Genomic DNA, 25,735 nt, shown 5'->3' with positions numbered 1-25,735 from the left:
TTACTTGCGATGATACGTCCGAAACCGCGTAACCCGTAATTATTTTTTATATATCATCCGTTGTTTATTTTTTAAAACTTACCACGTAGTCTGTTTCATAGCTATACAATTTATTTCCTTAATGCAACCAATTAACAACTTTCAACAATTGTTTCGAACAACAACGCCATCTGTTAGTTGCGGCGAACAACAAACGAAATTACTCGGTTGCCATCTAGGATATCCCGACCGCACCGGACCCACGTAAACCAACATTTTTGTGTAATATATCATACAACATTTATGTTTAAAAATCTTATAAATGTATAGCATGTTTCAAAGGTATTTTTTTACAATAAAGCCATCAAAACAAATTAATTAGAAAAAACATGCTTTGTTGCGAGCTATAACGCCATCTATTGGTTGGTGCGAACAACAGGTATCGATACGGCAGGCGCCGCGTTAACTTTATGCGAATGTTGTGAAATGGATTGTAACGCCATCTATGGTCTCTATAGGGAAACGCAGGTTCAAACGATTTCTACGTATATTTTTCAATTTTCTAAATTTTTTTGAAATTTTATGCTATAAAAAGTATCCTAGAAACTGCTCCACTACTTAATCTATGCATATACCAAATTTCAGTGCATTCTATCCGGTAGTTTTTACGTGATAGCGTCACATACAGACGGAGGACAGACAGACAGACAGACAGAAAAGAAAATTATAAATTGCAGATTCGGTATCAGTATCCGTTACTAAACATCCCCCATTGGTTTTTTTTTAAATATATTCAATGTACAGAATTGACCTCTCTACAGATTTATTATAAGTATAGATGTTTACGGCTTATTTAGTCACAACTTACAGCTTTATTATATAGTATTATAACATTATACAACCGGATTGATAATATCTTTACCCTCTCATTTATTAAAATTAATCCTATCCCAACTAATTTATCAAGAAATTGGGGTCTACCCAAAAGTAAGCCACTGGGTTAATTTAATACGACAGGTGAAATTGGTTCAAATAAATTTATTATAACTATTAAAAGGATCATTTCCTTTTTGTCAGAACCGTTACTTTCGTAATAGGTTTTGAAGGTAGGGATAAAGCTAAATGTTTATTATGAAACAGCTGAAACACCTGAACTTAAGCTCAGGGACGCATTAATCCAGATATTTCAGGGTAACTGACATTGTCTATCCATCATTTATCGGAAATATCGAGTATTACAGATATCGTGGCTTGTATATGAGTCATTACTCGTTGTGAACAGAAGGGCAACCAAACAATGGTGTAAAACTTTTTGCATAACGACTCACGGTAATAATCACAGGCCGGTATGGTTTTTACTTATTGTTTCAGCCATTCATACACTGAGGTCACTGACCCGACAGCTTCGAGTGTTAATTGGATGTAGGAAATTGTGATCGATGAGAAATGTTTTTTAAGTTTCTCATTCGCACAAAAGTTTTATGATCGCCAAAGGTATAATAATTCCGATTCAGAGTGAATTAGAATTTATTGACTTAATTTCAAAGTCCGAAAAAATATTGAACAATATCTTTGCTCTTTATCCATCAACTGTAGTTTGCTAAAAGGAAGTAACCTTATTATTTATTCGTACATCACAGGCTACAGCTCTTTAATTAATTTGATTCATAATACTGTAAATTATTCAAGTACAGAATCGAATCAAACCCACGCGGCGGTTTCACAATTATACGCCTAAATTATGAAATGTCAGTCAAGTTAATAATGACGTCTCATTTAACTTTATTAGTTTCAATTTCAAAAACTAGGGCTGGACCACAGGAAGGCTATTAATAATTACCTCTATATAAAGCTGATTTAAATTCTAAATATATTAGATTATATTCAACCAGTTTATCTGGGAATGTTTCAAATCATTTACTTTATAGTATAGTTAGTGGTATACCTAGTGTCAACGCACAGGTCGTTTACTGACCTGTGCGCGAATGGCTATAGGTACCTCAACTTTCAACTGTTTTTAACACAGTGTACATACTTTACCAGTACAAACCTCAATTACACCGCGAAGCGATGGCCCGTCTGGTTTAAATATTTTTGTCACGCGGTTTTGTTCACATGCAGAGTGGTGTGTAACGATTAACGGATTACTTGCCCGAATGAGCAGCTTTAACCTGTGTGTATATTAACAGCACTGCACTGCTATATTCATTGGCAGTGGGTTATTTATTACTTGCTATATAAAACGACTAAGGCTAAAAGTAGCCCACAAAATCGCCCTTTGCTCAAATTTTGCAGGGTCTTAGTTATTTCTCGCTAAGGTAATTACCGATGCTTCCTCTTTGAGTTCGCTCCAGTAAACTTCTTAATGCATTCATTTGACAGCATACATAATAGGTACGCACGTTCAATGGTACTTTCCTTAACGAGAACACAAAACGATATATTTGCATACATAAAACGAAAATGTGAACGCCAGACCCAATCCAATCTGGTACACTTCCGCCCTCGTTTCAATCAGTGACACATTTGCTAATTCCCTTACCTATAATTGTTATCACCACGACTGTTACCCAGTATTTTCGATTTCTATTTAAATTACACATAAAGTTAAAGATTAAAACTGACTATTAATGAAAGCAAATTATTTTCCAAACACGGTTGGCTGAAGTTTCGCTGCAAAGCAAAGTTAAGCTTCTCTCCACAATGTTCATAGGTGGTTCACGTTAATTTCCGGCACGCTCTATATCTTAATAACATTTGCTTAAGCACTATAAATGTTTGCAGTACCGACAGAGAGCAATAACAATTTGCGAGATCTTTACGAGGGAAACGCGGGGACCCTATAAAAATAGAAATACGGATCGTTCGATTAAGAGGGTAATATCAATCGAAGCAATCATCTGGCAAATACAACCGCGTGCTATACAGCTGTGCGACTACTCTGGCGTCATTAGGATCCAAGCTTGGAGAGGACCTCCTTTGATAATATTATCTTCAGGTGCTAACAGCTGTATATTAAAAATATTACTCGCAAAATTGTGCTTTCTGAAAGTCAGGACAATTGTGTAAAGGGTTTTCGAGAATCAGAAAATAATGAGTCATCGTGACCGTTCAACTTTTCGGTTAACATCCAAATAGTATGAAATATAGGCAAATAAACAACAAGGTGATGTGTAAACATAAATGATAGAATAATTACTCATGTGTGAGTTGTGGACTGAAATATTTTGTAAATATTTGTCGAAATATTTTAAATCTGTTGTAATAAATTGTTAGCGTGTTTACTTTAAAAATATTTTAATAAAGCCTGATTTATACAGCATGTTACATGATTTATAAAACTGTGATTGTCGCTATATTTACTTGATTGTGCGTGCAACTGATCTCTGTCATAATAACATATGATCTACAATTGTTAGTTAGTTTGCAACCTTCTAACTTTATGATAAGGTTAGAGTTAGAATCAAGCAAATGAATCAATCACTCCGGCGATGTCTGATTACGTAAACTTTGCTATTTGCATGTTTACATGTAAGATAGGTAAGTTTACTCAAATGAGGTAACATTCAATAATAATGAGCTATCTGTGTTTTTCAGTAACTTCATTCTTATGCTTACAGAATAGAATTCATTTTTTTATCGATGTTGTAACGACTTTGCAAGAAAATCGATAATTTAAATCACCTGTTATTCGTTCCAAACGTACAGTTCGACGTATTTTTCACAGATCGTTATAAGGATATTGACCGAATGAAATTTTAAAGCACTTTGAGATAAAGTTCACAAACTGGCACAAGTTCAAAGTAGAATACAATTTATAGTACTGTCTGTATGTACATGGCTTACTCTGAACTTTGTAGCCAAGAGTTTAAGTAACTTACAACGTTCTTATAATTCCGAGATTTGTCATATCTACATTATAAAACAAGTTTGTTAACGTACAAGTCTCCTTTGTTAAGTTAAATACATTTGCGTAGAAACAAAGCATAAACGTGAGTCGTGTGTTACACTAACTACGTAATATCGATATCGTGAGTTAATCACAAAATTTCAGATAAAATTGCTATCTGTGTGTTGTACAAACATGGCACCTGTTTCATTACATGTGGATAATGAACGAGATGTAAGTAATAATGTTTTTAAAGTTAGAACTTATACCAACAACAAGAAAGTGACGTATCCCAGTGTCCGAAGTTTGGACAAGAACACTTTTATCTCAGCTGTGAACCTATTGGGAATAGACAAACACATATTTTTCACTTTGTTTTCCACTGCAATGAAAATATTTCAATTTATGTTCTACAGTTATATATAAAGAATACATGTAACATTTCTGGAGTAAAAATGCAGTTACAATTACCTACTTAAGTTTGTTTAACCTCTTACGTTCAATAAGAATCTACTAAATCTATACTAATATTATAAAGCCGAAGAGTTTGTTTGTTTTATTGATTGTTTGTTCGTTTGTTTGTTTGTTTGAACGCGCTAATCTCAGGAACTACGGGTCCGATTTGAAAAATTATTTCAGTGTTAGATAGCCCATTTATCGAGGAAGGCTATAGGCTATATATCATTACGCTAAGACCAATAGGAGCGGAGTAACAGTAAAAAATGTTACAAAAACGGGGAAAAATTTCTCCCATTCTCTCTTATGTGACGCAAGCGAAGTTGCGCGGGTCAGCTAGTAAGTAATAAAGATTAGTATCCTGTTTTTGTAATAGAGATCACAGTAAGAGCTTTTTCCCTCCGGCAAAATCTGCGTGGAAAAGAGTATTTTTCAAATTTTATTACTCTCCCCAATTTCCGCAGTTAGGTACGGTTTTACAATATTAGTGAGCCGAAATAAAAATGTGAAATGTACAAAGTTCACGCAACTGCCGCCTCCTACGATTTCATTGTCCGGAAACGTTCGTGAAATATAATTATAATGGCCGCCCGCTTTTACGATAATTGCTCAAATTCGTATGTTGATTTTGGACATGAAACGAAACATGGACTGTTGAACCGTTTATCTTTTCATGCACGTTCAGGTCATTTGCTAACCGTCGCTAGAGGGAGCTACGTGGCAACTATAATCTGCTGAATCCTGCTGCCGTATATTTTGGCGTTTTCCCAAATGTATTGGTTATCGTTTATGGCTTAAACTGATACACGATACAGGAATATCGAAAATTGTTGCTGGATTTTAAATGTTTGCTGATGCAATGAAATTAATACTAGAATTCACTGCGATTTTTGAAGCTGTCATCAAACAAACAACAAGATATCAGTGGAAGCTAATAAGTTTTTATTGCTTTCTGACAATACTTCTAATAGATTAATCTAAACAAACGATACTAAAATGTTCTTCAGTTCAAGAGCCGGTAATAAAAATATATACGTTATAAATATAAAGCTGTTTAGTGTCTCTCATCGCAGACAGTCAGTTATCCGGCGCATTAGCGTAGTAGACGTGCTTATTGGCACTTTACGAGCCAAACGCTTTATTTACCAGCGGGCGGTGTCATATCCATTTTATTAGTCGATTGTTATAACTATAAGTTATGTCGTCCCAGAAAGAGTATCATTCATTATTTTTCTTCACATTTATTAGCGTAAAACTGTGCCGCTAGAAAAGGTTTACAAGAATTTGATTTTAACATTTTCGGATTCCAGCAATAATAAAAAGATTATAGTGTTTTTAAAGAAAAAGGCTTCAAATATGTTAAAAATTCTACGAAATATCAAATAAATTTTCATTTGTCGAACTTTTTATCAATATTTCATTGTTACTTTATATCAGTGAGCGTAATTCGTTTGTTACTTTATCACGTACAGTGAACTCTGAGAATCGAAGAAGAATTTATTGAGCCATATACATCACGCGAGCTTAGAGAACGAGTACTTCGACTTTTCTACCTTTTGTATATTATTTACTAGCTGACCCGCGCAACTTCGCTTGCGTCACATAAGAGAAAATTAATCAAAATTTTCCCCGTTTTTGTAACATTTTTTATTGCTGCTCTGTTCCTTTTGGTCGTAGCATGATGATATATATAACCTATAACCTTCCTCGGTAAATGAGCTATCTAACACTGAAAGAAGTTTCCAAATCGGACCAGTAGTTCCTGAGATTAGCGCGTTCAAACAAACAAACAAACAAACTCTTCAGCTTTATAATATTAAGTATAGATTATTGCTACATATGAGATTTTTATTTCTACGTACGCATTGTACGTGCTGAAAGTATTTATTTCTGTTAAAAAACTAAAACTGCTTACAAGTTTAAATTATTATGAAAGCTAGAACATGAACGTTAGGTACCTGTTATTTCCATAAATTTAATATTTATAAAGCTACTTTTGAACTAATTAACATGAATTTACATAATTAGTTCACATTAGAACATGAATTTGAGGCCTTTAATGTTATTTCTATCAAATATTAAAAGGCTTTAAAGTAACTCCTCTTATACATATTATATCAAACAATTTGAATGAAAATAATAAGATAAACAATATTTTATTAAAGCTTTACAAAGAATTGAAACAGGTATAGTCAGATTCCAGGTAAATATATAAAATATGAATATCGGCATTATTTAAAGGGCACGAAAAGAAGAAAATCGGTAGGGAAATTTAATAACCTTTACAAATAGTAATTACCGCTTCTCCAAGACCTAATTTAACGTTAACTATTAAAACAAAAAAGCTTGAATTACGCATTTATCCAATACCATTACAAAAGAAATTGTGATTGAATAAAAATCGTTTAACATATTCCACTTGGGATAAAAATCGTGGGTATTTTCACGTCAAGCACTACGCGTTTCGAATATAATCAAGTTTCGCAATTACCATTTTCATATCGCTTTTTTAAAATAAAATTGACTACAGATTGAGTTTATCGATAGAATTCCCAGAGGTAGTCGAACACTATTTTATCGTTCAGTGAGTTGCTGACCTTAATTTAAAGTTTTTAGGGTTAAGTGCCGTCGTGTACATAATTAATTGTTTCGGTAAAACTTTGGGATCGGTAGTCACAGTCGATTATCTTAGAGAATGCTATTGATATTTTAGATCCCAACTCGAGTGGTTTAATAATAAAAGTTTGGTTAAAAGGCTGGGAGTTTTTCAGAGAATTTCTAGTACCTAGCAGAGACCAATTCACGCCCAGCGAGTTTTTCATTTTAAGGCCGCTGCATACTTGATGCGTGACTGTTTATGCTTTGCCTGTGACGGCAGGCTACAGGCAGCTTTTGTAGCAAATGAAATTCCGAAGAATATTACGCATTCGTTCTAAACCGCTTGATGCATTTTTAGCCCTAAAAACTTTGATAATTTGCTGTTGGGCGCAAAATCAAACAAATCATTTGTTGATTTAAGTTAAATACGTGATTTGTAAAACATGAGCCTATAAACATCAACGAATTGGGTTATATGCCGCCATTGCATTTCAATGTATAAAATTAAATAATGTTTCCATATAGAAGCTTAATTTATTTCAGTAAACAAAATAATAGTGCTTATTACCGCATTGTCACCGCTATAACAATAATTTGTTTGTGCAAAGGCTGTTGTTTTCAATTCCAATGCAAATGAACGGCGTAATATGTCGATCTGTATGCACGGTACTCAATACCGTATTTTCGGTTATTAATAGGAAAATTTGGCTTATGTTATTGTCAAATGTATTGGTAAAAGGTGTGAACAATATACCCTAATTATACAATATGTAAAAAAACTTATAATTACGCGTATCCGTTAGTGAAATACAGGTCGTTCATCAAAAGAGCGATTTTTACAGTCGTCACTATCGAGAGATTGACATTTAAGATGCACTGCAAAAATATCCCCTATGTCGCCCGCTAGGGGCGCTGATCACAATTTCATACATTATTTATCGATTGCTAGCCGGTTGTCGATAGTAATAGATAATAGTACTGAAAAATTTAAAACTTTTATAAACTAATGAAGATCCTTTATAATATTAAAAGCAGCATTTAATAATGAACTAAGTATAGAATAAATAGCAAATTAATATCTGTGGATATATTGACGGCAGATTAATTTGCTATAATAGGTAACACAGACGCGTGGGCAACTTCTAGGAATATAGAAATCAGAAATCAGAAATCAGAAATTTTTATTTGTGATACATAGGTATATAGTGTTACATAGTTGGTCGTTGAATTAAATAAAGTACTCTATGATCGGTCAGTTGAAGACATACAAAAAAAAAAACTCATGCATTACAATGTCAGAGTAAATAGGTGCTTAACTACATTATTATTGGGAATTATTTAATTATTCGAAATTGTGATTTTTTAAAATATAATAAAATCATTTAAGATATATTGTGTATTTAATTATGAAAAATGTCCGTTACAAATAATAAGTAATTAGGCACTCATGACTGTCAATAATTATTACAGTTTACAATTAGTGTTATGTCAATCAAATTATTAGATAAATACCCAATGCAGAAATTACAATGGTGTTATGTCAGGAGCTATTATTATAAATGTCAAAAATTAGGTAGGTATAGGTACATTATGTCAAAGGATATTATGTCATCATTGCAATTCTTAGTACTCAGAATTTATCTGCAAGAAAATCAGAAACACTGTAGTAGCATTTTTCACACAGTAATATTTTTAGTTTGCGCTTGAAAATATTTAGACTACATTTCTTTACGTCCTTGGGTAATTTGTTATAAATAATACGAGCCATGTGAAAAAACACTTTTTTGCATTAGTGCAGTGTTATGTTTGGGTATAAACAGTCGAGTTTCATCTCTTTGACGCCTATTTGATATATCAACCGCAAGCTCAAATCGCTCTGGATGTTGTTTTACAAAAACAGCCACCTCGTAGATGTACAGTGACGGAAGTGGCAGGATATTGTACAGTTTAAAGAAAGGTACACAACTCTCGGTGGTTTCTAAGCAAAACATCGCTCTAATACACCGCTTTTGTGCCTTAAATATATTCTCCCTGTCTGTCGAGTTTCCCCAAAATATCAAGCCATACCTGAGAACTGATGCTACCAGACCATGATACGCAGTTATGAGCGCGTTAAAGTTAACCTTACTTGCCAGCTCGTGTAGGACATACGCAGACTTGCTAACGCGTTTACAGAGCTGTTCGATATGCGGTTTCCACGTCAGTTTGCAGTCAATGGTAAGGCCTAAAAATTTTGTGGTTTCGGATTAAAATATATTACTACCTACAATTCCTACATACGTGTTGCATAGGTTTAGCCTCAGTTCCACAAGTTTTTATAATAAAGTATCGATTAGGGATACCTATCTGATGTCAGATGGAATTTTATCGGTTGTTGCACATACTGTTATTTTATTCATCGGATAAGTTGACATTTATCTAGAAGTAGTAAGATTGGCCTTTTATTTATTCAAAGTTTTAAGACATTTCTTTTTTTCGTCCTATGATTGACCGTTTTTGGTAGGTACAAAGATTAATATTTCTAGACGATATTTTTTAAAATCAATGCTAATGGAAGATTTCAAAAGGTTTTTAATAAACTCTCTAGTAATAAGAAAGTTCTCTTTCATTAAGTTTTGACTACTTATAAAGTTGAAAACTTCGAATTTATTATAAACAATCACTGATTTCTAAGTAAACTTCTAGAAGAATTAAGTGTTCTTCTTAATTTAACTTATAACTAATTTTGTGTTGTGGTGGTACACAATTAACACCTTTTCAATAAATTTTAGGTTTAAGACTTAGAAATTATCAAGTTTCGGGCTCTACAAACGATTACTGGAAAACTTTTAAAAGGGATAATCTTTATTGAATTATTAAAAAAAAACTCTACTAAAACTATATTTCTTTAAAAGTACTCAGAAGTGCGATAACAAACCAATCTCGGCTATCGGTTCTTTTTTTTATTTGCGGTTAAATATTGCATGAAATTCCTAATTGTATCAGCGCCACTAGCGCATTCTTAGAAAAGTCTTTAAGTTACTAAAATTTTACAAACGCTGATTTAACATTGCGAATCATCTATCGCCAGTACCTACCTAGGCTTCTAGTAAATTATCAACCTTCAGTAGGTAGCAATAATGATCCGACCCGTGAATAATTGAACCAATTCATGAATATGATTATAATTAATATAATTAATTATTAGTATAAGTTTACCGAATGTGGTAGTGATTGGATAATGAGTCTGGTTGCACGCCGAACACACGTGTACCTAATTAGTACATTATCGGGAACACCAGTATTAACTAGTTGATTCTGTGAACTAGCCCACGCCTCTATGTTGCTTAATACTCTATAATCTCTGATCAATATTCACTGATTTTATATGCTATAACAAAGTTTATAATCCGACAAATAAAATAAATGCTAAAGCTTGTGAGAATGTATGTTTGTTACTCTTTCACGAAAATACTATTGTACGGTTTTTTGTAGAATTTGATACACTGAAAGCTCATAACAAAAATCGTTTTTATACTTAATACAAGTATACACTTAATTATACTTTTAAAATTATATAAATAGGTACACATTAATGTTTAAAATTCCGGTAATTTAATTCCAAACGTTTAACTTTGCTGGCATAAAAAGATAATGTTATTGAGGTTAATAAATAAATAAATATTATTTGTTTTATAAACACGCTCACTTATTTGCCAAAAAATCACCATTCACACCTTCACAGTGTGGGCGGATACTTAAGCCGAGGGCTCGACGGGCTCGATGACGACACAAATATTTGTTTGACCTACACATATTTGTTCCACGACAGTAATGTAATTTAAGATTCCCGTGTGAAGCCCTGTGTATAGATTGGAAGAAGAAAATTATGATGTGTTCAGAAACCACAATGAATGTATTTTTGTATGAATAACTATATTTCAACTACAAATCTACGTGCAGTTGTATAAAACAAATAAAATTTCCAAAAATAACATCCACCCACAGCAAAAAGTCCATTTTTGTTTAACTTTAACACAAATATATACAGAGGTAATTTATTTGTGCCAACAGAATTCTATATTTGCTTTAAAATTACCATATCAAAACAAAGGAATTTATTCGAAATGCAATTGTTATTTTGCTATAGCAACATTGCCAATCAGTTTTTTATTAAACCGAGTTTATAAATAGAACGTGCTATAAATATGAATGCGTAGGTCGATAAACACTATTTCTTCAGTTATTTTCATTAAAATTAAATCCGTTCTATTATACTCTTTATCGCTCGCATCATAAGGGGCATATTAAAATCATTTTCGTAGTGAAAGGATGCGGGAAAATCCATTAAAGATTTAGTTATCTGTTATTTCACATCGGCTCCCTTGTGAGTTGGGCCGAGTGAAACTGACAGAGGAGGCTTGTCTCACATTATGTAGCCAGCGTTACTAAACAACAAACTTTAAGCTCTAAGGTCTCACATTTTATTCAAAGAATATTGAATTTATTTTTTAGTGGGCCGTATTTTAGTTTTATAGCTCTGCGGGTATACGAAGTTTGTATCTATAGCCGAATTTATTGAATAAAAAATATCCCAAGTGTTAGTTTTGATATAAACTCAATATTCCATCGCTTTTTAAATTAAATAAATGTTCAATGGTGTTGAAATAAGGCTCATAAATTATCGACAAGATAAATTATTCTTATTTCAGCAAATGATGTTAAATTTTATCCAGAGCTTTATTAATTTTATAGAAACCGCGTATTGGGTTATCCAATATTACTAATTGACTGCTTCCAATTAATAAATTAAAATCGATCCGTAAATAAAAATGTTGTAAATGTCATTCGAACTAACAGTCGTAATTTTTAAAACATGTTACTTATATTAACGAACACCCACAACTTCCAAATTTAATGTCTAAATTACAACTTATTTGTGTTTTGTAAGAACGGTCGTATATTTTGAATGTTGGGTAAACAATTTACTCCGGTGTGCTTTGTTGTAAATATTAATTAACTGCTACATTAATATGCGATACACCCTTGATTAACATGTTCATTTTGAAGGGAATCGCAATGTGGAGTTGCAAGAAACGTTATTTTATTGGTTTATAGAACAATTAGGTTCAGTAGCTGGATTCTCTACTACTATCCTTACTACAGTAGTAGAGAATCGAGCTACAGATATTGACATTTTAGATTCAAATAAGTCGTTCCCGTCTGACAGGCATTGCGTTGTTTTCCAAAATGAGAAAAACTTTGTTGCTTTTAAAAGCTATATGAACATAACGTGACTGTCAAATGACACCAGAATTACTGCCAAACTAAATCAAGTCAAAAATTATCACGAGTATACAACAGAATAAAATACATTTCTAAGCCTACAAAATAAATTGTCATAATTACTGTTAAAACTTTGAAAAACATTTAAGTAACAGGCGTCACATGAAGAGGGACAACGGTCATATTTATTTACGCAGAACACGCTCATTCATAACACGATTGTGAAACAAAACAGAATCTACGTACACTCTTAGGGCGCGTTCCCACTATGTCGTGACGACAGATAATCGTGTAGTTTTAAGTGTCGTGGCTTATATATTTAAATGGAGGTGTTCACATATTGAACGACACGGCTTACTGTCTACGACATTTTTCGCAGTGACGACAGATTATCGTGACAGTGGGGACGGCTAGATACGACAGCCACTAAACGATACAATTTTTTGACGACAAACAATCGTTATAATGAGAACAGCTAGAGACGACAGTCGTCCAACGATAAATTAATCGTTACGACATAGTGGGAACGCGCCGTTTCAGTAGCGCTATTCAGTTCCACCATACTACGGTTGCACCTCTGGGATTTACGCGCGTTCATTATACCACACTACGTAAGTCATGTTACCGAGTTATGTTTATTTATTTAATTCTATGTTTACGATGGATGGATTGGCGCATACTGCCTCTTTGGACGGTGGGTGAGCTGCTTCAGGTTTGTGAACCTTTTGTAGTGGCCGTCCTTGCGCCATCGGTAAATACAAGTAAGTCTTTGGGCAGCCTTAGACCATAGGGATCAGAAAATTAATGATTTCCTAAATACTTTTAGTCAATAATAAAAGTGATTTCTATATACAAAACTGTACCTAAGTAGGAAAAAAGTTATTGATTTCGGTTTCGACATGTAACATTTGTTAGTAGACCAATCAAATAATAATTGCTGACATTATACCGTTATTTAAAAAAAACATTTATAACATTCAGTTTTGAAAATGTATAAACTTTAAGGTCATGTTCACGTAAACTATCGATTACATCTCGTTCATTATCCACATGTAATGAAACAGGTGCCATGTTTGTACAACGCACCACAGATAGCAATTTTATCTGATTTTGTGATTAACTCACGATATCGATATTACGTAGTTAAGTGTAGTGTAACACACGACTCAGGTTCATGCTTTGTTTCTACGCAAATGTATTTAACTTAACAAAGGAGACTTGTACGTTTACAAACATGTTTTAAAATGTAGATATGACAAAGCTCGGAATTATAAGAACGTTGTAAGTTACTTAAACTCTTGGCTACAAAGTTCAGAGTAAGCCATGTACGTACAGACAGTACTATAAATTGTATTCAACTTTTGAACTTGTGCCAGTTCTGTGAACTTTATCTGAAAGGGTTGTTATAAAATTTAATGTGGTCAATGCCCCTTAATTGTACGGAAACTACAGCAAACGTTTAAAGCGATCACCTAAAGTGATTAAAAATGTCAAAGCTTCTTTGTTCGAGAGCACTGTTGTAACACTGGTGGAACTTTACCGAAGGCTTTTAACCATGAAACGTAAAACAAAAGAAGTAAAGAGCTGTGCTGAGAATATAATTGTATTACAGGTGGCAATCGAACATTCCCAAACTCGAATAGAAGTTGACTCTGCTTCTTAATCAAATAACAAGCTAGTGATTGATTCATTTACCTGATTCTAGTGTCTACAACTCAATTGTAAACTTGCGAAATTGCAAATTGCTTAATATGAATCATTTCTGATTTCGACGGCAAAGAATTTGTCTGAGTACTTAACGAGAACATATTTCGACGACACCTAAATTGGCAATGATTGAAATTATTATTAGAGGTATACGGGCAATTTAATAAACTCGCTCCATAAATACTTTTGGAATATTTCAATTTAGATTTCTGAACATCTTTTTGTAATAATTGTATATTTTTTTATATAAACATGATTTGCTTTGATGTAAACCAAATCCCGTTACCTTCGGTCAATTCATTGTATCAAATCAACAGGAATCTAGATTGATGTAGGTTGGCTGAGCCGGGTCAGATTTGGGCCCTGTTGCGTGATGGATCGATGTTGTAGTTGGATTATTAAGGTTCACTTGGAACGCAACACAAACAGGTTACTGACAGACCGGGCTCGCCAGAGAGATTTGGCAATACCTACATATATACAAACAAATCGATACGCTTTATTACGATTCGTTGAACTGGGATTTTTCGCCTATATACATAAGTTTTCGTATAAAAATTGTATGTTAGCAAGTTGATAAAAACTTATCGTGAACACTGAAACTTGCGCCAAAATAGCAGTTTTTAGGGAAAGTATCATGTTGTAATAAGGATGTTTGTCAGTTGACGCTTAATAGTGATATAGGTTAAGTAGTACTAGTGGGAATTGTTAAAAAATACTTAGTCGGCTTTCGCTCGTCACCATAATTAATAAGCTTCTCTAATCTTAATTTATGTCCACTTCGTTATCTGTAGAAATAACATAAAACGTTCTCGGCTAAGATTACACCACGATTTTTTTGCGGCCGAAAAAATAGCCCCAGGAGCGAAGTTGAAAAATTGCCTCCTTATATTTAGGTTAGAATACCTTCGGCTGTTGGTCGTAATGAGCTTTCCTGTCACGTTCGTCCGCAGTCCCGACATTCATTTGGTTCACAGATCATTCATTTTGTACGTCTCCGTACTACTATTATCCGAGAGATTTGCTCCGGAATGCTCGACTAAAACAATCAACGAATACGTTTTATTTCCAGATTCCGAGGTGATTACAAAATCGTGAATCCGAATGGGTGTAATTTTGTGGCAATGATCCTCAAATTAGTTCGCGTTTAGCAAAACGTTATGGTTTATTCCGTTGAGTTTAATTGTAAATTCGAACCGTTCTATTTACATAAAAAAGAATATTAAGAAAATACGGTTAACGGCAGCCGTCACACACCGCCTAAACTTACATTAATAGAATTTAAAGATTTAAGATAATTAACAACAAATTCCACAAATCCTTTTATAAAACTTCACTATCAAATTGTAAATAATTATAAACTTGCTCAAGTTTTAATTAAAATCATGTAATGAGTGGTAAACCATGTTTCATTTTACAATTTTATAGCCTTCCGATTGGAAAGTTATAGGGACGGGTGAACACTGCAAATGACTTTGATGAGCCCTCAAAGGGGCAACAGTAATTATCCGGAACAACTTTATATTGAATTTTTACCCAAAATCTTATAAATTTAAGGAGTAAAATATTGCGTAGATATATTTTATTATAGGGATAATTTTTTTAAGCGTTCTAAGCAGTTTCACTGCTTTTCACTGTAGGAAAAAGATCAATAAACTTGAAAGTTGTAACTTTCTGTACAATATTTTCGTTTTATAAACGCTGATGGTAGGTGAACTATAAAGTATTAATTCTGATCGTTGACCCGAAACTCCGTATTTTGACATTACTTTCAACATTATATGCCTCACGACGCTTTAAAAATGTACTCACTTTAGTAATTTATGAAGGAAAATAAGGTCGAAAATCTCAAGAGAATTTTCCCGACCGTGGCAAAACCAGCCCTCATTAACGGCTTAGTATAAAGTGCGATGATTTATAACTCCACGCAGATAATAGATAAACATTTTACTTTTTTACTTGCCTATTCTTAATAAACGCTTCCCCCTTTTACATTCCGGTGACTTTGAAAAACCTTTTGAAAGGCTCTCGACTCGAAAGTACGCACAAAACATTTTCGCGTCCAAAGTATTTTTTACAATTTCGTCTGAGTATAGAGCTAAAAGCGGCCCCTTGTGGAAACTGCTGGCAAATTGGAGTAACTAAGAGTTTGTGACCTACAGATATTACGAAATTGAAATAGCACATACGAGAGTCTTGACGGAAGAGGTTTATTTTTATCTACAATGTGTAGGTTCCGCCCACAGGTTCACTCCACTGGTATGCCAATAAAATGTTCTATTTTCTTCTTCAGCATTTATGTAGTACCACTTTACAAATGTTTGTTTAGTGGATATTCCAAGAGCTTATGTTATTGAAGAAATAGTCAGATACTACTCCCAAATATTTGAAAAGATAGTATTTCAGTGGGCTTGATCGTAAATTCGAGTGAGTTACATCGAATTTTCTGTTGAAAATCCTATTAATCTTGTACGTTCCTGGCGCACAGTCGACACGCTCACCGGCACTGAACTACCGTAACAGATGACGGTCAAATATCTCAAATAAAATTCAATTCATCTGCATCTAAGTTATATTTCAACTCAAGAAAAGTTGAAAATATCCTTTAAAATTATGCAAATAAAATTATCCAAGCGTTATAGGTCTACAAAATAATGTGGGAGTTAAATGGCAAAAGGCGTGTCATATCTAATTAGCTCTAACGACGATATCGAATAATAGCATTACTTTCTATTCTTCAGGGGCCTATAGAAAAAAGACATGAAACTTTTGTGACTAGACTTTTTATACTTCAATCTCATTATCAAATATTAGTCCCCATATGCATATAACTACGTAATGGAAAGGAGTTTCCATGGAAAGAAATAAGAAATATTTTCTAGAGAAAACAATTTTTTGTCGAGAGTGTAAGCTCGTAATTAACCAAACCGAAACCATCAAAACCAAATTATACAGTTCCAAATTAGAACTTTCTAAATAAATACATATAATATAATTATTAAGAGACGACATAGAAATACCTTAATTAATGGCTAACTATTTTAAAACCTACCACTTTTTAACATAATATTCATAAATCTTTAACCGTAGTTGCTCTAACTGATAGTAACTGGTCAATTTTACGATGTTTGAATAAGGGATTTTAACCTTTTCCCCAAGTTTCCGTGTGACTTCTACTTTAGTCCGATACGCTTGATTTATCGCGGACCTGCTTTTGTTTGCCCTCTACCATATAAGTTTCTTAAAGATGTAAATTATGCTTCATACTAGTAATATATTTTAGGGATAAGTATTATGAGCATACCGTCAATTTTTATTCTTCAATGTTATAAAGGTTTTAAAGTATCTATTGATTTCCTTCTATACTGTATATTTCTATAACCGTTTTTGGCAATCAAGCCGATTTGAATTAATCATTTTAATTTGAAGGCTACATAAATTAATAAATGTGGCGAGTAATTAGCTCTATTTTATCTTTCGGACGATGCCAATAAATAGAAAAGACGAAAGTTTGTGCAGATCGTACCAAGTGGCGTCCTTTGATCTCTGCCTATCGGAAAAAGTCGTGATGTTATGGACATATGCGTGAAAAAATGTACTTATATTCATCTTCTAAATCTATGAACCTCGACGTACAAAAACAAACGAACTAATGACGGAATCAAGTTGCTGCATCCGATGCAGCTCCGACCTCATATTAACTTCGTTGCACTAACTTTCATAGTAACAAGCCAGCTGTGTTGGTTGCCAACACTAAACCGTTTGCGTAAACATGTTCAGTTTTATAACATAAGTGTAAGTTTTTACCTGAAATACCTATGTATTATAACAATATAGTATGAACTACTGTTAGATGCATACTCTGTTATGTTTTCGCAGCTAAGCTAAATCTAATAGCCCTAAAATTTTGCAGAGTGATGCGTATATCCTGGACAAGATCATGGGTAATCGTTATAATAATGCCATCAAAAACATTCTGTAAAAACCTCAAGTCTCGCCGTAAAAAGTTGTGGGATCTATATAATACCAAGTCGATTAATCTATTTAGTCTCTACTTAAAGGACCTTCTGTCTTAAGTTATTACGTATGTTATTATCATGCCAATTAAAAAAAATACCTTTAAAACAAATAGACCGACCTGGCCATCGCATGATTTAATAATTAGTATGTATCACACTACACCGCACGACGAGAAGTTAATGCTCCTGAAATGTTAGTGGCGAATTTGTGTTTTCTTGCGATGACCAAGTCGATCTATTTGTTTTAAAGGTATTTTTTTTTTAATTGGCATGATGATGATAACATACGTAATAACTTAAGACAGAAGGTCCTTTAAGTAGAGACTAAATAGATTAATCGACTTGGTATTATATAGATCCCACAACTTTTTACGGCGAGACTTGAGGTTTTTACAGAATGTTTTTGATGGCATCTCACTTCTTTTTGTAGAGCCAACATAAGTCCAATTAGTATGGAAAGACGTTTTTTTTTCATAATTCAACATATTTTCCTATGGGAATGTTGTTCAGTTTCATGGGCTAAACACCCTTACCCACCCTATACCCCCTCCCGTTATGCCTCATATAGTAGGTACATCATTTACACCTATTTATTTTATTTTCTACAGTAATAATAATTCATTAACTGCAAATGTAACCTTGTAATCTTATACATTTATATGGGATTACAAAGTTATTGTTGCAGTTGATGTATTTAGAAAACTGGACCGAAATTAGGAAATATTACATTTTTCCCATGATTAAGACACTAAACCCTATTTGTATTCTAAATTTTAAGCTTCTAAGTCTGCTAGAAGTACCTTAGACTTTTGATGATCGGTGAGTCAGTGAGTCAGTGAATCAGTGAGTGACAAAATTCAAAATTTTAACAAGTTGTTATTCTTAAACTACTGGTTCAAATTGACTGAAATTTTAAATATACCGTGTTTATACAATGACTAATTAGTTGCTGAAAAGCCAGGCTTCTTGTTTTATCCACAACGAAATTATAGGGGTGTCAAAAATAGCCCGAATGGCTTCGAGAAAAGGATGTTACGGCCGTGCCGCTTTTTTTTTGCTCGACTTGCGGGGGCACTTCCGTGCCCCCAGATACACGGGACGACGCCACAGGAAAATATTAGTATGAAATACAAACACAGAATGTAAAGACAGTAATCGCAATACTACTTAACAATATAATTGCATTGTCTATTTCATTTCCAAACGTGGTAATGACAGCAAAGACCTAACATTAGACCGACTAAACCTGCTTTCTGAAGCACGTGACAGAAGGTTTACATGTACATTACGTACGCATCGATCACCCGTATTCAAGGCAGATTGGTGTAACGTTGGTTAATTGTGTACATCGTGTGCAAGGCAACCATTTAGCTAGAATCCTCTTAGCCGGATCGTTGTATCTGCGGCTAACAGATTAATAACGAGCGTTTGTACTAGGTCGTATTATGCGTTGCACGTGTTATTGATTCTTGTAGAAGGTATAGTGTACACGAGGTCTAGGAACTAAGGTGATTTCAAAGTCAGCTGAAATCAACAAGACAGAATTCGTGAATAATGTTTTTTTCTGTTTTACACTGTAACCTACATAATTATAGCGTTGCTAAAACACATTTACAACAAATTAAAGAAATAAGATCATCAACCCAAATCAGAAACAAGCAATAATCTAACTGACTAACTGACTACTCAGTACAACTGGAACTGTTAGATCTCATAGGTAAGCTATTAACAGTAGATATTTATTAACAGAAAAAAAACATAAATAACGAAAACAGGTAGTTGTCGTGTTAAGATCATAAGATACTATTACTTGTAATGACTTTGCTGTTTAGGTACCTGATGTAGTCCTGACTTTTTATGAGTCGTTTAGTCCTAAAAGTAGCTCCTCAAACATTCAAATTATCTACCTCATCAATGTAAATACTTTAGATTAAACACGAATACGTTATAATGTAAACAAACATTAGACGATCGTAAAAAAAATACAAATTCAAGAGTCATGTTCATCTGAAACGAACAAAATGATTTCACACAACGTGTAATGTGTCAGTTGATGTGACAATTTACGCGAGAGTCAGGGGTGGGCGACCGCTAATACCGAGGCAGTCTCCTCCATTGTTTATAATAAAACAGAGAGCTGCATACATTCACAAAGTACGATATTGTCCGTATATTCCCCGTTGTTCTGCCGTTATCATACACAATATGGCCTCCGGGAACATCGCAGTACAATATCAACCTACGTACCCCATCTTCTTTTCTACCTTCGTAAAACACCTACTTACATTTTTCATAAAGCTTCCAGATCAAAATTGCAACTGCATACTTAATGTTCCCTTATTTATTGTGATAAAACTGTTTTAAATTAAAAATGGCAATGTTTGTTCGCGCCATCGGATAATATAATTATCAGATTGCACGTACACACGGCTCTGAAACAAACGTTCTGATTCACGGGAGCTTTTTTTATTTATTTTAAACAAACATTTGTCGTCTTTTTGCACTCCCTTTTTAGTATTCGAATAAAATATTTTAAAACGGCGGTTGCAATAGGTTCTCCTGGCATTTGGCACAAATATTTTTTGGCATTTAGCCAGGGCTAGTATTTTGCCTGGATATTATTTAAATGTAAAATACCTAATATATATTTGCAGGGTCTGAAGCTTTTAGTAAAAATAAAACTTATCTGTTACTCTATTTATACGCTTGCAATATATGGTTTGTATCTGTGATTATGTGTTTTATCGCGCTTATCGCGTGTCCAAGATATCATACGATGATAAAAACTGAAAGGTTCAGTGGCTACTCGTGCACAAACTGTTTACTCGATGCCTTTGTATATAAATAGAAAGGTGACTGAGGAAAAACAGAAATAGAACTTTTTCTGTTCGAGCCGCTTATTTGGGGATGGAAAACGCCAGGAAATAAATTGCGATTCCGCCCGCCCCAAAGTATGTATATAACAGATTAGGAGGCAATCTTACGAATGCACGAAATAATGTTTCCAACTAATTATTATTTCGCAAATGTCCCTGCTGAATAATAGTTGTAACACTAATCTAGCTAAATAATATTAATGATCACTCGTAATTATGTTCTAGAAAATTCCCTGGTATTATTAATTAAAGCAAGAATTCGTACGTCTCGTCATCTAGGTCTGCTTAATCCTTGTAGTGCCTTGAAATTGATTGACAAGTTTGTTCAGACAAAATTCTTGGAAGGTATTAGGCAATTACTGGCTTATAATTATTTAATCGAGTGAGATTAAAGCAGCTTCAAAATACTGTGTAAAAAATAACTGTTGTATAACTGACGGCTATGTTTTTTTACAACTAGTCTTGTTTTGTTAGATTTTTAAAGCTTTTATTCGGTACGGGTTATGAGCGATACATGTAATTGTCACGTCGCGTTGCAAATTCCACAAACCGTCAACACATTCAACGTTTGAAATATTCAGAACACGATTTTCTGCACAACACTTGCAAATAACGTAAGTGGTGTAATAACTCTATCGCTCGTTTATTCCATTGAATTCAATAAGTAAATAAATATACGAAGCTTACAATGGAAGTCTATTATTCAGTTAATGTTCTTGAAACAAGCAAAATAATGAACGTATTGATAGAAATATCGCGGAATATTTCATTTGCTTTGTCTTTATAGAAAGTAGAATTGCAAATATAGCTTTTCAGTTGTGGTTTGTTATAAAATGCTTATGGTTTACTATTTGTTTTAACCCTTTAAGGTTTAATGACCCGTCAGAAAGATTTAAAACCGCCTGGCATGTTTATAATAATGGTTATAGGTATAATAATGATTGTTTATGGCGTTCGTTGGTCCGACCTGGACATTACTAGCCCATAACTAGCCATAACTCAGAGCACGCCTCTCAATTACTTATTTTTATAAAGGGTTATTTTCTACTTACCGATACACAAAAATATTCGGTATATAAAATCACGAAGAATAAAGTTTATTTCGTCTTCTAAGAAAGAATATTGGATGAAAATGACGCTAATTGCATCCGTATTAAAGATAAAGTGTTATAGTGACTAATATTCTAAAGTACAGACTTGCTGTCCGTCAGTTGTATGTCCACGAAAAACTGTTTGACTTCCATGTACGGCCTTGGAAACACTAGCGTCGTGTTTTATAACGGCTTTAAAAGGTATCCAACCTTCTGTTTATGAGTGATTCTTAATTGTAAAGAGTAAAACACTGGCACCTCACACACTAATGCAATACAATAGCATGTGTAATTCAAGTTGAATACTGTAATGTCACAATCATACTAATTGGCAATCGCAGCGGTAGTCGTAACAATTTGAATACAGGCAAGCGATGCGTCGCTCTCCCTGGATAATAGCCCATCGCTTCGAAGCACACCAATGGAATGAGACAGATATTTATGAGAAGGTTCTATACTCCCGGAAACCACATGGCCGACTTGCATATACATAAGTAGATGTCATCAAATTCTCCCTTATACATGAGGAAAATAGCTGAGTAATAAATACGACAATTTTGTCTCATAAGGAAAAGTAGGCGTATGGCCCAATAGCAAGTTCCAGAGGGAGACAAATGCAGAGATTGTCATCAGCCATTATGTACGCGACTTAAGGAAAATTCTTTATATTTGCACTTCGAAGTATTTGGCTGTTAAGAGTCAATTAACAGAGTGATTCCGCTCTTTAATTGTACAGAATATTTTGTTATTGTAGAGGAATACATTAGTTGTAATTTCAATTACTTGAAGTAAGACCAGTTGACCACACTTATAACTGCTCATGAAGACAGTAAGTCTCGCTCCGCCGCTGTCAATACACCCTGTATGTGCGGCATAATGACAGCGGCTTAGCTAGAGCTGAATTATTACTTCTACTAAACTTCCTTTCCGTGTCTAAGTGAATACTCAGAAATACAGTTAAAATAAAGGATACCCGAAATTCGTTCAAGCATATAAAGTTACGTTATTCTAATCGAAAGGTTAACTCTTCACATTGATATTTTTTGCTGTAGGTATATAAACATTTTTTGAAGTCATATTTTACATCGTTTCCACGCTCAGGCGTTATAGATTTTTTGCGATATAAATAGAAAATGGTAATATCATAGTGTGACGGTGAGTGGTATGAAAATGTGTTAATTTCGCTCGAATGGCTCGGTGTCAAAACTACCACGATACAATAGGGGGGCGCGACTTTGACGCCGTTCTATTCACATTCAACGAATAGTTTCTGCAAAAATGCTGCCGCGTCATGTATTGTACTGGCAAAGGTTGCGATCGGGTCACAGGGGCTTTATAAGAAAAACAAACTTCAAAGTGTACTATTTACAGCTAAACTTATAAATAGATAATAAAATATAGAAGTTATCTTAAAAGCCAATAGTCCACTTTGAGGTGAGCGCCTGGGCGGTGCACGCCGCAACGGTCGCACAAATTGGAAAGAATCTTGTTAAGCCATCGAGGAATGACTAAATTCCCTAGTTAAGTCAATATAGATGCAATCTGCGCTTGCCTATTTATTTTATTAAGTTGGTATTCAAATAAATGGATTTATTTCGTTTATAGCTATAAAAAGTTTAATTTGTCAAAATCAAATTACTTTTGCGTTTTCTAAAGATTTTACTATAAAGATTTTTATTAAACATCGTTATGGTTTATGGTTTGGCTTCCATAGACTAAGCAAATTTCTATATTTGTTTTCGGTTTAGGACCCTAACACATTACTAAAAAACGTGAAATTTACTGTCCCTTTCTCATTAACAAACATACTCGTTTAGGACAGTAAACACCGGAATTCCAGTTTCAATCTGACAATTTTCTCTCAAATCCCCTAAAACATAAACTGAAATATACACAAACGGTAGCTTTGTAGCTTTATTCATTTTATATCAATTTGTTTTTCCAATTTCAACGTATAAACCTATTTACTCAAACTGGTATTCTCATTCGCGAAAACCCTCAATGTTTTGATTTGATTATATTATTTGATTTTATCCTGTTGTTTATTTCGATGGAATATATTGTATTGCATATAAAGGTCAAATTATGTAGACATATAACAGTATATATGTACCTATTTAGACAAAAACCGCATTGACCTTTAAGACGGGATGAGATGTATTTAGACGTGCTTATGTTATTGTGGATCAATCAAACTTGCCTATATAATTATATGTATAGTCTTAAATCTGCGCAGGTAGAGCCTATTTGTTTATTTGGATTGGTTTTGCAGTAGGTTACGCGTTTTGAGACTGTAGTGTAACTTCTTAAATCAGAAGGATTTATTATTCTCACTTCCTACCAGGTACACTAAAAGACAAATACTGTAGTCCAAGTAAACCAGAATAGACAAAACTGCAACTCAAATACGCTGTGATTTCGTATTCAATGGACGAAAAAGTAAAATACCTAAATTATTCCGATTTTAATACCATGTTTCCAATTTGAGCCAAAATCATACGCTGATATCGATAATGAAAGTCAGTCAAATACAAAATAAAGGTGCTGGTTTCCGATTAAGTCCCCGTTACCTAATTAACATCAGTCATCATGATTTTAATTCTTGCCCGCCGCTTCCAAGAATAAAACAATGACTGTGCAGTTATTTTCGATGCCAGTGGATATTCAATGCTCTTTATGTGTGATTCGACACTTCAAGTAAACTCACCCATTTCCAGGTAAGCTTTCAAAAGGTACGTGACAAAAAATAATACGGCACGTCTATGTCATGATCTTATCGAAATATTCACCGTAGAGATGAAGTCGGGACGAAGGTAAATTGCAGAAAATTGCCTTCCCTTTTCTTAGATAACGAGTTCCCCTTAGCTCCACTCTTGTCGTATGAACATAACGCATTTTGCGAACGATAAACGATAAGAAAGTTATTAATGTGCCGCGAAAACACGACGCACGCTCGCTTGTTTTAATATTTTATCAGCAATACAAAGTGAGCGCAAACACTTCCATTAGATTACCTTAAGCTAAATTTTCTCGAAAGCTTTAACGAACGCTAGTCTGCCGAAGAATACGAAATATGTATATACATCCTACATTAACTAGAAAAATATCGTTTAATATAATATAAGCTCCTTAACGTCTGTCACTTGCTCATAATTCAAAAACAAATATCTTAGTTTACGTCGCGAACCCAAACAAAACATCTACGAGCGCTACGTGACGGAATTGTTTCGTAGACGTTGCTACGAACTTTACGCAGTTTAGATTTATTTATCAATAGTAGAAGATATCTTAAAGTTCGATGACTTAAATTTGTTTACGTTTGATTATTTATTTTAATATCGCATTATGATAATGTATATTCATCACCTGTGAGGTCTCCTCTCTTCCTCATGATCCTCTTTCATGAAAGATGGTTGCAGACTGAACCTGCGACGAAATTGGTGTCGACCCTTCATACTTGCAATTGTTAATTCACTTAGCACATACTAGGTATTGAGTAGCGTCCACAACGGTTGGGTGCGTATGCCGATAAGCGCGTAGGGTGTGAGGCCGCGACGTGCGCGAGTGAAGGCGGTCGGCGAACGAGTGGCGGTGCCCGGCCGCTACTCCGCGTCTCTGCCTGCCTGCCACGGTGCCACACCACAGCCTCATACTAAAATTTGGGACGCATCTTAAAAAATATATATGTATAATCTAACACTAATATAATTACAGTCTTAATAACACTACGGCGAAGTATGCTCTCTTAACAAGTTGGGCGTTAGTATTAAATTAAAATCATTTAACGCGTTTAGCGTTCAAAATTAAATGTTTACGCGCGCAATTTTAGCGTCAAAACAAATTAGTAGCCTAACT

The 25,735-nt window shown here is 34.0% G+C and overlaps 1 protein-coding gene across 1 annotated transcript in view; it reads right to left on the bottom strand.

The window, feature by feature from the left end:
* LOC142972475 (ras-related protein Rap-2b) overlaps positions 1–25,452 on the bottom strand; it is a 38,008-nt gene extending 12,556 nt beyond the window's left edge. Inside the window, exon 1 of the mRNA XM_076113644.1 lies at positions 25,247–25,452. Coding sequence (XP_075969759.1) covers positions 25,247–25,335 — 89 coding nt within the window. The 5' untranslated portion in view covers positions 25,336–25,452. The remainder of the gene's footprint in view (positions 1–25,246) is intronic.
* Between the last annotated feature and the right edge of the window lie 283 nt (positions 25,453–25,735).

This window comes from Anticarsia gemmatalis, chromosome 4 (genome assembly GCF_050436995.1).
Source record: "Anticarsia gemmatalis isolate Benzon Research Colony breed Stoneville strain chromosome 4, ilAntGemm2 primary, whole genome shotgun sequence".
Lineage (NCBI taxonomy): Eukaryota > Metazoa > Arthropoda > Insecta > Lepidoptera > Erebidae > Anticarsia > Anticarsia gemmatalis.
Note: the sequence above shows the minus strand (reverse complement) of the source record. Positions and strands in the feature narration are given on the sequence as shown.